Below are 14,894 nucleotides of genomic sequence, written 5' to 3'. Positions count from 1 at the left end.
TCAAAATATTAAAAAAATTTGTAATTACGGTCATTTGTTTTAGAGTTAGGTACACCAAAAACCAAAATTAATTTTGCTTAAAAATTCCCGTTTTTTCTTAATTTTTTTTTTCCCGGGTGTTTTAGAAAACTACTGGGAATTTTGACCACCCAAAGTATCAGTTATGACCTCCCGAATGCATTGACTAAATTCACTTTCCCATAGAACAAGATACTGTTGTTAAAAATCGAAGCAATTCAACTAATTATTGTCTCAAGGCCCCAATAAAAATTTTAAATAAATAAATAAAAGATGGACAAGTGTGTACAAAAAGTAGAAATCAAAAATGTTGTTATAATGGATGTGTTATATTTAAATTCAATGATAACTCATTTTTCATGGTAGGTATAAGGTATATGAAAAACGATTCTGAGCGAAGACGTTTAAAAATAATTAATAAAAAAGGTGGGTAAGTGGATGTCGCTCTGCTGTACAGTTGGTTACAAGTGGGCCACTATAATGGATGGTGTTAAATTTGAATTAAATGATATAATATCATTGTTTAAAAAAAACGATTCTGAGCGAAAACGGTCAGTCAGCGTATGATATTACCACAGAATATAACAATCAGAATGGACACTGATAAAAATTTATACAGGCAGCATAGGACGAAGGCTTGAGTCAGTCACTGCAGGTCCGCAGTAGGGCCAGTTCATTTAACAGTTTGACCATTAATACACGAAAAATAAATATGGCATACTTTTATACGATAAAATGTACTATTTTAATTTAATTGCTTTAAAACAATGAGTTAACTCTTCACCGGACATCCGGACACAACTAATAGTTAATACTAGTATTGGAATAAAGTAGTATTAAAAATACTTTTAAAATACTAGTATAAAAATGCCCTTTGCGATTACTCACTAAGTATTTGAATACAAATACAAATATTTAATACAATATTATAAATACAATTTTTTTTTATTTTTAGGTACCTTAATTATGTTACTACTTACCATAGATTTTAAAAAAATTGAAATAAAATAACATGTCCGACTATGTGAATACATGTTCAGGTATTTCATTCATATTGATTCAATTAAATTACAAAAATAAATAAAAAGTGGTATTAACTATTAATATAGAATTATTTTTAAAAATTCCGATACGTTAATATAATAGAGATAACAATAAAACGTGGTATCATGGCAAATTCAGTGCTACCAAAAATGAAAACGTTAAGATTTCATATTTTCCCAGATCATGCCCCTACTGCGGACCTGCAGTGGTTGATTCTCTATTATCAGCCCGCCGCCGAGAAGTGTCCTACCCCTGATATTACCAAGTATATTTGATGATATTATTGTGAATAAAGTAATTTATATATAACCTATTTACGAGGCGCCTTGTTTTAAATTTTCAATCCTTAGCCATAAAAGTTAAACATTTTATACATTTTTAACTATAAAATAATTAATAAATTATAAATTTGATAAATGTTGTCAAAATTTGAACTTGAAATGCTTATAAAAAAAAATTGTGCCTATGTATTTTTAATATTTTTTAACTGCTATTAGAATGATAAATCAGGAGTCTTATATTAAATTTTTACGCTTTTTTACCCAACAAATAAAATTGTATTGATATTTATAGAAAAAAAACTAAAAAAATTGAAAACTGACAATGTCCGTGAAAAGCTCAAAAAAAGTCAAAATATTTTATAAATTTTATGGTATATAGAAAATGCTAATATTAACATTCAGTGAAATATTCAAGTATCTACAGTCATTCGTTTTTTAATTACAATAAAATAAGAAAATTGTTACATAAGAAATCGAGTGAATATCAAATGTTGTAAAAATATAAATTTTTATAAGGATTTTAAAGTTCGAATTTCGACAAAATATTTCAAATTTCAAATTTAACAATTATTTTGTAGTTAAAAATTTATAAAATGTTCAACTTTTGTAGCTAAGGATTGAAAATTTAAAACAAGATAGGTAAATAGGTTATATATTATATAAATTACTTTATTCACAATAATATCATCAAATATACTTAGTAATATCATGGGCTGACTGACCGTTTTCGCTCGGAATCGTTCTTCTTATACAATGATATTATATCATTGAATTCAAATTGAATACCATCCATTACAGTGACCCACTTTTAACTTACTGTACAGCAGAGCGACATCCACTTACCCACCTTTTTTTATATAAAAAAATAAAAATAATTTAATGCGCTATTTAGAATTGTTATGGAATTTTCAAGTTTTTTAGGACATTAAAATTATTAATAATAATATGATAATCGACCCAGAATAAGCCAAGGGGGAAACTGCCTCTACTTGTCCCCCCCCCCTATGCGGACGCTCATGCCTCCTGCCGCTCCTTACCCGGGCATATTATGGTGATAATGTAAATCTTTATGCGATTATTATATATATATATTATATATATCTGTGGGAGTATGCGACTGTTTATGTGATAAGATTACTGCTCTGACGACTACGAAGTTAACGCCCATCCCCTGGACATACCTATACGAACAAATTTATTAGAAATTCCGGTTGTAATATGAAAACATGTGCAATATAAAAAAAAATTCGTTTTGCCTTAACATCATACTTTATAGTAATAACCGGGTAAAAAATTCACCCAGTACCAAAAGTACAATTTTAATTTTTAAAACATTTGAATTCCTTATTCTTTTTTTAAAGTTATGTAAGAAATTTATTTTCGATTTTTTTTTTTTATTTTAGTAACATCAAAATACCGTCAACACACTTGAAAAGAGTACGATTTTGAACTTTCCTAGCCTCCTACAACTTCAATATTAATTTTTTAAATCTGAAAAAGTCTAGTATTGGCGCACAGTATTAATGACAAAAAAAAAAAAATGATGTTTAACTATAACTTGGTTAAAACTTAAAAAATAAATAAAAAGTGGGTGTTCCAAGTCACATTGAGTTCAGGTGACATGAAACAGTTCGGTTTTTTTTTTTAATGTTTTTGAGCATTTAACCTATCACGTTTTACTTGGAACACAAATAAGGTTTTTAAAAACATATTTGTACATAAGGTAACCCAAATAATTTAATAGGTAACCTAAATATTGTTTAAAAAATAAATTTAACACATTCTCTTTACTGAAACATAATGTTTTTACTTTATTTATTAAAGTTAGGTATAGAGTATACCATGGAAAAAAAGTTACCATTTTTCAATTCTGAAATGGCATTTTGTAAAGTTTCATCAGAGAAGTTTTGTTACAACCGACTACCCGGCTGTCTCTTGTATCGGTTCGGTATCTTCCAAGTCACACTTTTTTTAACAATAAAAAATTGGGAATAGCTCTTGAGAATAGCAGTGCTAAAGGGTAAGGAATGAAGAACCCATATCTTATTAGGTATGGGAACAAATGTATGAGAACAATTTTTGATTAGCTAGTACGTATATACTGTTTAGAGCACAGACTAAGATATATTTATTTATTAAAATTATTTAAGTTTACAGTATACAGTCAATAAACTAGACTAAATTTGTCTGAAATTAAAAATACATACACAACAGATTATATCATACATACATTATTAAAATTTAAAAAGTAACTTAATTAATTTTTATTAGATTTATTACAATATTATGATACTCAATACACAATATTTATGTCTTGTATTTATTTAACAATTATTATCATAAAAAATTATTTTTTTATTTAATAAGTTAAAAATAATGTTTTTATTTATACTATTAGGATAGTAAAAATTAACAATTTAAGGTTTCCATAATCGTACCATACCATCTTCACAGTAAGTACATAATAAATTTTGATGAGGGTGATGTGTTAGTCCAATAACATCTTTTTCGTGTATTTGTAGGGTTTTTTCCAACTTTCCACTGTTCAAAGAAAAACAGTACAAATTATAATCTTCGGCAACTGCATATATCCAATCTCCCCTAGGCGACACAGTGGAACATACAAAATTGCAACCTTCACGTTTACCACTTGTAAATGATCTGACAATCTTTAAATATATATATTTTTTTATTAGTATAATGTTAGTTTAAAAATATTTTCATAGGATGTTGTACCCTCATGTGTTGTCTCAGTCTTACTAACTCATAGTGTATAAAAATGCACGTCCAGCAATACCAATATTGTGTTGTTAGCTAAAATATTTGAGTAAATTGACTTATTATCAAACTTAAATGTAAGAACATTACTTTTTTATGATATTTAAATTTTAAGTGAATTATGAGCATTTTCAAATATTAATATGGTAGTAATAATATTAATTCACTTAAAATTAAAATATCGTAAAAAACCAACTAGAGAACACAAATAATGTTCTTACATTTAAGTTTGATAATAAGTCAATTCACTTTAATATTTAAGCTTACAATACAAAATTGTAACTGCTGGATGTACATTTTGATATATTATGCGTTAGTAAGACAGAGACAACATATGCGGGTATGACGTCCTCTTAATATATCAGTTTATTACTTACTTGGCCTTGCATATTCATTATTACAATAGTGTTTGAACGGTTACAAACAACAAAATGATCTTGATTTTTAGGGAAAAGATGCACATTGTTAACAGCCACATCAGCTGCTCCCATGGATTTAAAGGTGTGAGTACATTCTGTGGTTTTCACACTCCAAACTTTTACAGTACTATCACTGGATGCACTATATATGTATAAAATATACTTATAATAACCATTAAGGCAAATCTTATAATAATATTCACCTGATTACACTGTGACCATCAACAGTATATACGACTTCATTAATAAATGATGTATGTCCTCTAAATTCTTTAAGCGTTTTGCCAGATTTCAAACCATGAATTCTGTTTTAATAAAAAAAAAAAAAAAACATTCATATAACTTTTACAAAAAATATATTTTTCTATTACTATTAGTAATTTCACCTTATAGTCATATCAAATGAACCAGTCAAAATTTGAGTATTATCTCGAGAAAATTGTACACAAGTAATTCCAAGTACATGAGCTTTTTCAAATTTTCGCATCACTTGTCCTGTCTGTATTTTCCAAACAGTTACTTTTCCACCTTGGGAGCCTGATACCAACATTTCACTATCGCGAGAAAAATTTAAACTTAGTACAGCATCTTCCATAAGCATAAAATTATCCTGAAAAAAAAATGTTTGATTACAAGAATATATTATAGGTATCAGTTGTTTTAGACAATAAATATTACTTGAGCTTGATATTTAAGATCTTTTCTTATTTTTCCTGTAACAAAATTGTATACTTCAATAAATCCATCTACAGTGGCAGTCACCAAAAACTGGCCATCTGGTGAAAATCTAGAACATTCTACGTGACTCTTTTGGATAAATTTAATTTGCTTAAATAATTGAGTTGGGAATGTTTCTTCCTCTAGATCTCGAACTGCTGCTTTACCTCTAAATAAATCAATTGAAGTACCTAAAAGCAAACATTAATAACTCATATACCTAATATAGTTTTTTCAATACTTGAATGATTAATTTTTAAGATACCTGGAGGTAGAAGGCCTTGATGTTGTTGCCACTTTAATGCTTGGCCTAACAGTGCTAATAGTCTTGATGATGGTACTACAGATACTTCACCAGCTAATGATTGGGCAATAGCAATTCTACGTTTTTCTTTGGATGTACCTTCAGGATATGCTTCACGAGGGTCAAAATAAGACCGAGCTAAAAGATTTTCTAGAAAAAAAAAAAATAATGTTAAAATCAAAAATGTACTAACAGCACAATAATTTGAATCTGAAGATAAATTAATTTAAAAAAAATATTTAGCTTATTGTAAAAATGTATAAAGTGCGAATATTTTATTAAAATTATCAAAAATATAATCATACCAAGGTGTATATAACGATCAGGTTCATGTTGTTTTAAAGCAATCATAGGATCTGTTTGACGTAAAAGTGATCGAGCAGCTCCAAGTTCACGTAACTCTATTAGTTCAAATACAACCTGCCAATTAATAAAATATAGTTATATTTTAAATTATTATTATTTCTTTAATATAAATACTAGTAGGATACTAACCTGTTCGTACAAATCGATTAATTTACTATCAGGTAATTTTAACGACTGTACTGCTTTTAATACTGTATCCCAATGACCGTTGTGTATATCTGCAACAAAACCATCGATACTGTCTACCGTGTTTAATGATACACTGGTTTCTTCCTAGAAAATGTTATAAAAAAATATTGAAAACGAATTTACTATAAAAAACCTAATCTAAACAAATAAAACTGTTGGTATATTCAATTTTTTTATCACAAAAATGGATGTTTTTATTATATACGTTCAACAGTGGACTAGTGAAAATAAATACTTGAAGGGTTTGCAGAGATTTCATTAGATTTGACTCCTTTAGATATTGCTGTATAAGTCGGATGACACTGTAAACAAAGTTAAGTTAGTAAGGTAATGAGAACATTTTGTTAAATAGATTGAATAATAATATAGTAATGGATACTACGAACTCAGCGGACTCGATTTCAATGGACATTTTTCAAGAGTAGTACTTGAGTAGTTCAAGGCGGTACTCAAATTGTTATTTATTTAAAAAATTGAATATAATTTTTAAGTTCTCAAAGTTTTTGAGTAGAGTAACCAGTATTCAGTAAGCGGTGGCGGCGCGGCCTGATAATCACATGCCTGCCAAAACAAATGAAAATTGATAACGCGATGCAAAAAATATTATAATATTGATTTGTTATGCTGTGCAACCGCGATTCTCGCAAAACGCTCAAACACGGAATATTGTCAATCGAATTTGTGTGATAAGGACCGTTCACAAAGTACAAACATTAATTATTAATTATTAATTACACACTACACAGCAGGAGCCTGATACTATAGTTGTATTATAGTGATTGTTATTATTATTACCTATATGGCTATATAGATTGTATAATATTTGATCGGGTATAATTTTTGGTCTTATACAATGAAATTACGAGTGTTGTGAATTATTTTTCGGCCATGTTTTATTATGATCATTAATTGTTAAATGTTCTACATCGTATGACACTGCGTTTTATCGTGTATTTTGAACGGGATTCGTAGAATAAAATATATCGCTGCTACAACATTAGTGTCAAGGTTTTTGTCCTATACTGTTCCCTTTGAATACGAAGCCTAAGGTTCACCTGGTAAGTTTCAATTGTCACCTCTATAAAGTGTATCATCCTTCTCGATTTATGTTTTTTGATATTGTCTTGCTATAATCGATCAATACCTAATAAATTACAATTCTATTATGTGGTAGGTATTATGCAAAGAATTATTTTAATTATTGATCAATGTTTTTTTTAGACTGTCAATCAACATTTCAATTATTGATGTGTCATCATCAACACTCTGGTAAATCAAAAATGTAATATTAAATAGATACTTAAGTGAAATTCATTATATTATATTCTATACTAGCATTGCCCGTGACAAATTAAATAACTCTGTTAAACTCTGTTAAATCTAAGCTGCTCAGATTTTTATTACAGCTGTTATTTGGGTTCTTTTGATCAATTTTAAAATATGGATGTAAAATTATATCCAATCATAATTACTATTTTATTTACCAGGTCATAGAATAACGGAAAACCCCATCATATATCGGTTCATTTGTTTCGAACCCTTTCCAAGACATACAGATAGTCAAATGTATCTTTGTGTGTTTCATGCAATATTACATTTAATCATGTACCTACATTTAAAAATCATACAATTTGGAGGGTAATTTATGATACACAAGATAAATAAAATAAAAATAAGAATTTTTTAATAATTGCAAAAGAGTCAATTTTCCAAAGTTGTGCTGTAACCCTTGAACAGATGACTTAGAATTAACTACAAATTAGAAAATCAAAGTTTTTGAAAACCACCCCTCGAACTATAATAATATTATATATATCGAATTTCCATGGCGGTTATCAAATAAATAATACAATTTTGGACATTTTCCAATCATTCCAAACCTAATAACATTTACTATTTTGTTTTCTGTAACCAATAACAACCAATAACCATGTATATATAGCCTTGTTACCATAAGGTTTTTTCCTAAACAATTGTTTACGGAGGTTGGTAGAGGGCATATTGAAGGCTAAAATTGGTGCTAAAATGTTCATGGAATTATCAGGAATAACTGTGCAAAAATTCAGAGAAATTGGTTTTTATTGTTTTCTAGGTTAGCAGGGACAAACTAAAAACTGCTTACGGCTTTATATTATAAGGACTTTTCTTTATTAAATAATTATTATCTTTATTTTATTCTTTAAATATAATGCCAATGTACCTTAGTACTGTCCAATGTTTAAAAATGTAATTCATGAATTTATGAGTAAACCGGGTTTCCGCTATTACGTGGTGTCATATATAGTTGAATATTATATTCAACTTGTAGGTAATTTGTCATTGACATTTTCTTACCTACATATTAAATATATGGAACATATGGATCACAATATGACATGGTTTAGTGGAAACCCAGATTATTGTCAAAAATATTAATTATTGTAGTTAACTAAAGAAAAACAAAATATTATCCATGCATGTTATACAGAAACAGAGTAAACATTAACTATGTTACTCTGTACCTTATGACATTTTTTTATTCAGTTTGCAGAACACGAAACTAGTTTACTGGGGGCCTACATGTATTTGATTTATAATTTTTTAACAGATGTAATCTGCATTTGCGCCTCAGAACTGTATTATTTTTTTATGAGAACCCTTATTTTTAATATCATATAGGTACTTACAGTTGTTGAGTGTTCGTTTTTTTTTTTTTGCAGACTTAGTAGGCACACAATATACAATATACCTTTGTATATAATATGGTTTATAATAAAATAAAGTGGGTTTCAGGCTCATATTTAGAAATTATGCGCCCCAGGGCACTCGTAAAAGTCTGCCCCTCTTTTTGGCCAGCAGGGAGGAGGTGGATGTCTGATGTCTAATAATTAAATAATGGAACACATTCACTTTAGCTTCCACCCGTTTTTCTGGTTTTTTTTTTTGTATTTGAAATATGTATTTCATCAAGCTAAGAACGATGGTGCAAAAAAAATTTGCAGAAACCATTATTTTGTAAGTTGTGTTTTTCCAAAGTACCAAAGTTCTGATTTTACGCATGCACACAACATTGCAATTTACCTCCACCTTTAATGTATTTAGATTTTTTTTTAAGATCCTACGTATTTTGACGAGTTAAGAACAGCACATATTAATATAGTGTATACTAAAAATATGACAAGTAGACAGTAGTCGCTTAGTACTTATTACGCCTACCAGGTCTGATCGCCAAACTCGAGGTCCTTAAGATAAAAGTTATTAATTGTTATGAATATTGAACGAGAATATTATATCATATTGTATAATATATATAATATAATATACTTATTACTTAGTTATCGTATAATTTCTAATTAGATGCTCACAATATTTTTAAAATTTGTAGGTATGTATTTGAATTACATAATACCAAAAAAAGCAAATGCTATAATTTTTTGCCCCTAACAAAAAATTTGCCCTTTTCGCCCTCTCCTAAATGCTTCACTGCAAGATAGGGTATGTTGAATTATAAAGTAATGTTTTTACATTTTAATAGTAGGTTTATCTGTATTTTAGAATAATTTTGTTAGAAATAATATTTAAATCCTGAATGAGTAATTGATTATGATATGATTGGAATTTGGAATAATCAAAATACATGTAGAAGATAGAACAAAACAATTATATTAAACATACAATTTACTATAAACTATTAGAAATATGTTATTCAATGATATATTGGTAGTTCCATTTTGGTAACTTGCGATGGAAACATGAAATTTTGCTGTTACTTATCTTCATCAAAGTACTACTTCGATATTTTTAAAAATGAGTTCAAATTTTTATGAGTTACCTACTAATTAATGGCATTTTTCTTTTATACATTTGACATTTAGACTGATGTCCCCTTAATAAATATTTTATCCCTGTATTTTAATTCAAATATATTTTACATAATGTAATAAATAAAAAACATATTTTGTTGAACTTCCAACATCATTTATGTAGTTAAGTTAGTAAAAGTGAATCAATATGAAATCAATTCAAATTGTAACACATTTCTTTATTAAAAATGGATAAAAAATATTGTATTTCACAGTTTAAACTGCAATGTAATTGATCATTGAAATAAAGCATCTATAATATATATATATATATATTAACCAATCTCGTGTAGTCACTGTTGATTTGTTTAGAAACTAAAAATATAGAAAATAGTTATTTACTATACTTTCTACAAACATCTATATTTAATATGTAGATCTACATTTGTATTATGTCGGTTTTATCATTTAATTTAAACATGTATATTTAATTGGAAAAAATACCATAATTATTATTTTATATCATGCTTTTTTTCCATTCAATATAATTTTACCTTTTTATTAAATTGTATGCAATAAAGATAGGTATTTATAGCAGAAATGTATACTATATTCAAATGCAGTAGCAGAGGAAACTTCATTTGTGAGACAACAAAAGATTATTGTCTTATCTATCCATTTACCTTAAACAGACTTATAAAGTAGTAAATACTAGTTGACAATTGTACTCCAATTTCCTAGTACTTAATGAGAACTAAAAAGTCAAGTACTCCAGTATGACACCTAAGCATTTACTCATCCACCTATACATTTCAATGAGACACCTATCTCTTTAATCCATTTTTTGCGCCCCCACTTCATTCAATTTATGTGATTCATGTTTATAATATGTAGATTAGTAGATACTAATTAAAAAAATACTAAATTTACTTCCCTGTTATTATTATTTTCATAATACAAATAAAATAATTTGGTTTTAAAAGGACTAAGAATCTGGTTATATTTATCACAAATAATTAGAAAAATAAATAACTATTAAATATCAGATATTTGTTTAAAGTATTTTTAGATACTTGTGTATATAATTAAAATAATAGATTAAAATAACATTTTAATCTATTGAAAGAAAAACATTTTTTTTTTTTTAAATATTTATTAATAATTCAATAATTTGAAATTATTTACCTGTTATACAATTTTAAGGTAAGATAGTATCTAGGAAATCTCATAAGCTTTTTATTATATTTCAACTTTAAAACCAGTTATGAGTATTTTAAGATGTACAAACAATTAACAATTTTAAAATACTCATAACTCGCCAGAGGACAGTCGAAAATTGTGTGTTTGGCCGTATCCATCGGGTGCTGGCAGTAGGGGCAAGCTGCGTCGGAGGTGCGCTTCCTCCGGTGCAAATAGTACCTGAAGCATCCATGTCCCGTAAGAGTCTGAGTTACGTTGAAGTGAGGTCTTTGGGGCGTCTTCTCACCCATCTTATCAAGTCCGGGAGGATCTTACGCGTTCAAGCTGAGTTCTTACCGTGCCAGTGCCTCCACCTACTGGACCAGTCAGCGAGCAGGATATCCTAAAGTGACCACTAAAGGTTAAGTGCGGGTCGAGATGAAGTCCTAGATATCGCACCTTCTTTATTAAAGGAACTGGGCGTCCTCCTATTAAGACATTAAGTTCACCGGATCCCGGTACGACCACTTCTTTGACAACATGATGGCCTCAGGCTTGTGTCGTGCTAGTTGAAGTCCATGGTCTCCCATCCACGCATCAGTGGCTTCTAGTATGGGGCTTACCACACCAGCCAGAGCATCCGATGTCTGTGCAGCTGCAAATAAAGCTAATTCATCTGAAAATCCGAACAGCTGAACCCCTTCCGGTACGTTCATCCTGGGGATCTTTTTAATTAACCGCGGGTGAATATCCAATGTCTAATTTAAAACGCTCGTAAAAAATAAATTTGATTTTCCAGTAAATTTTTTTTTTTGTTCAATGTAGGAAATCTGAAGGAGTATATTGTATAAAAATTTCAAATCATAGATAAACATAGACATTTTTTTATGAATTTCGAGCTCAAAATAATTTCCTAATTTTCGTGATTTGATAATTTTTGTCAACATTTTAACTTCAGACCCTCTTAAAAATTATTGGGGACTTCTGCTTAACTTTTTTTTTAAGTTCCTCTAATAATTACTTATAAGGAACCTTGTATTATATTTTCAAGTTTTTGAAGTACAACAAAATATCAAAAACCGATTAATGGAAATTCGTTAATTTGCCGGTGTATATCTTAATATCGTAAAAATTTTAAATTTAAATGGTCATTAATATTACTTCCTGGTTAACTTGCCGGTAGTTAACTTTTTTTTTGTTAAAGGTAGAAAAATTTGTGTGGCAGTGGCATAATTAAATTTTTTTTTTGAGGCAAAGTGGGCATTTTCCCCTGTTTGATTTTAAAAGCAGCCGGTTGTTGCTGTTTAATCATTATTATATTTTATTAGGGCAAAAACATGCCTATTTTTATAATATTTTGAGAAAATATTATATTGTGTAACTATTGAGAAATTATTGTAACAATAATAAATTGGTATTTAATAATTTATAGTAGGAAATGCATATGTAAGTTGGTATGTACTCTGTATGACGTATGTATGGGTGTGTGTGTTTGTGTGTTTTGAGAAGGAAAAGGAACATTGTTGTACGGGATATATTGTACAAATACAACAATAATAATAATATTATAATATCATAATCCCATACAGTTTTATTCCCGAAATCTATAATTCATATAAATTCTAAAAACAACAACCGATCGGTTAGTATGACTGGCTAAATATATTTTGACTACTCAACTTTTTCTTATTGCACTTTTTCAATTTTTTACTCAAAAACGTATTACAAATTTACGATATGACACCTCTAAAATATTTAGTCTATAGTTTATTGTCTAATAAAATAAAAACAATTATTTTTGGATTTATCTAAGTCATTTCATGAACAAGAGATAAATTATTTGATCAACACCTTAGCGTTTAGTAGAGAATGTTCAATAATAAATACGTTGACATTTCTGGGTAAAATAAAGACCATAACGGAAACCCGAGATCTAGGACATAATAATCGCCATAAACTAACTAAAGTGGATTATTCTGTTTTGTACTTTCTATCCTGAATAATAATTGTAGCAAATGAAACGATTTCATGAGGTCAAACAGTCAATAGTGGGCGTTAAAAGAACGCGGACTGTATGTACGTATATTTACCGTCATACAGTTTCAGGTCAATATGATAGAATGGCGTGAATAAATAGGATCTCCAACAAATGTGCCTTCTCTATTGTTAAATACCAGCCAGGGCCCTAGAAACACCGATATTGTAATTTAGTCTTTGTTTAATTATTAATATATCCACTTACCTACATGATTTTTTTTTTTAACTATCAATGTTTAAAATTTTAGTACAACTGCGGTATTATAACTTATAAATATGATTCATTGTCAAATTTATTTAATCTATTTTATCTATGATATATTATATATCCATCATATTTTGTTTATTCACTATTACATAACTATCATATATGATACATCTAGGTTTTTAAAACAATGATAAAATGTAATAGTATATTATACTATAATACTATACTATATACTATAATAGGCGTATAGTTAAATTTGGAAGTAGGTTTTTAATAGTTTTTCCCAGTATCCTGTTTTAGTATTTATAAGAGACCATAAGTGATTATTGATTAACTATAATACATGGAAAAAAGTAATGAGTGTGTAATTTTACTCGTTAAATTTAAAATGTTTGAATTTGATGAATTTATAATCATAAATGTACATAATTGCATAAGTAACACTGTAACAATACATTATTGGTTATATAATTTTTGCATATTGTTTTTTTCTGAAAAATATTCTATAATGAAGTATAAAAATACTAAATAAATGAGTTTAAATGAGTTTATAACAATAATATCAGATATTTTCTAACACGGTGTATGTTGAACACATTTTTTATGTTTATATTATTTGTCAAATTAAACCCTATTGCTACACAAAACTACTAAAGTATACCTTTGCTATCGCAGATAATAATATATTCTAGGGCATACAGCTGATGGCTACAAGTTATTGTGATTAACCTGATTTTTCGACCATAACATTTAACCTAAACGCTTGACCTTTTTCTATAACCACTGGCTATATAAAATGTATTCAATTATTACGTTGGCTCTATTTTTCCAACCATCATTTGGTTTATTTGTGTGTTATAATTTCATTATTATTATGTTATTGGATTAATTAATAAAATAATTTAAAAATGAAACATAATATTATTGAAGTATAATGTATATGTATATATAGATTCCGAGCGGAGCGATGAATGCATTCAATTTACCATGATGTGTTGTTACTTTGGGCATTGATTTTATAGTATTGGTGTATTATAAATTCAATACCTTTAGCCAAAAGTAAAAATATCTCAGTAGTTTTAAAAATAACCGGGAACAAAAAAACCAGTTTTTTTTGTTTTTCTGTTGTAACTCGTAAATTAATAACTATAGAGACTTGACATTTTTACGGAATATTTAAATTAGCATTAAAATTTGACATGAAATAATATTCAAAACACTTTGGTTCTTTATGGTGATATTTACAGGTATAAATTGTCAATTTTATTTCGATTTATGTATGATACAATGTTTGTTTTTATGTAAAAAATGTCGTAAATTTAATACAAGGTTTCATGTAAGTTTTTCTTACAATAGTTAGAAATTAAAAAATTGAAAGGAATTCCGTAAATATTTTTTATGAACGTCTGAAATTATAATTATTAAATTAAAAATGAAATTGGATTAATTATAACCATGTAAAATACCATTTTTACTTAAATTATTACTCAATGAAATTTTCTAAATATTTATACTAATTTTAAGCTATTTATAGAAATTTTAAATTTTCTATTATTTTTTTAGCGTTTTTTA

The 14,894-nt window shown here is 27.9% G+C and overlaps 2 protein-coding genes and 1 long non-coding RNA gene across 4 annotated transcripts in view; 1 reads left to right on the top strand and 2 right to left on the bottom strand.

Moving 5' to 3' along the window:
* Positions 1–3,442: 3,442 nt before the first annotated feature.
* Positions 3,443–6,670, bottom strand: LOC132947958 (WD40 repeat-containing protein SMU1). Its single transcript, XM_061018226.1, has 10 exons — positions 6,503–6,670; positions 6,352–6,418; positions 6,057–6,200; positions 5,867–5,981; positions 5,523–5,711; positions 5,219–5,448; positions 4,927–5,150; positions 4,744–4,845; positions 4,499–4,682; positions 3,443–4,012 (listed from the first exon to the last, which is right to left on the bottom strand). Exons 1-10 carry the CDS (start codon positions 6,526–6,528, stop codon positions 3,761–3,763), a joined length of 1,533 nt encoding a protein of 510 aa, XP_060874209.1. The 5' UTR covers positions 6,529–6,670; the 3' UTR covers positions 3,443–3,760.
* Positions 6,671–6,828: 158 nt separating this feature from the next.
* LOC132947959 (protein roadkill) overlaps positions 6,829–14,894 on the top strand; it is a 50,285-nt gene continuing 42,219 nt past the window's right edge. For both annotated transcript variants that reach the window (XM_061018231.1, XM_061018229.1), the window contains exons 1-2: positions 6,829–7,174; positions 7,338–7,385. The gene's annotated coding sequence lies outside the window, so the exon portion shown is untranslated. The remainder of the gene's footprint in view (positions 7,175–7,337; positions 7,386–14,894) is intronic.
* Positions 11,233–13,232, bottom strand: LOC132947843 (uncharacterized). The gene is made up of 3 exons (XR_009664941.1): positions 13,168–13,232; positions 11,537–11,732; positions 11,233–11,480 (listed from the first exon to the last, which is right to left on the bottom strand). It is a non-coding gene; the product is annotated as an uncharacterized LOC132947843 (long non-coding RNA).

This window comes from Metopolophium dirhodum, chromosome 6 (assembly GCF_019925205.1).
Source record: "Metopolophium dirhodum isolate CAU chromosome 6, ASM1992520v1, whole genome shotgun sequence".
NCBI classification, from domain to species: Eukaryota; Metazoa; Arthropoda; class Insecta; order Hemiptera; family Aphididae; genus Metopolophium; species Metopolophium dirhodum.
The sequence above is the reverse complement of the archived record's forward strand: the minus strand, read 5'-3'. Positions and strand labels throughout refer to the sequence as shown.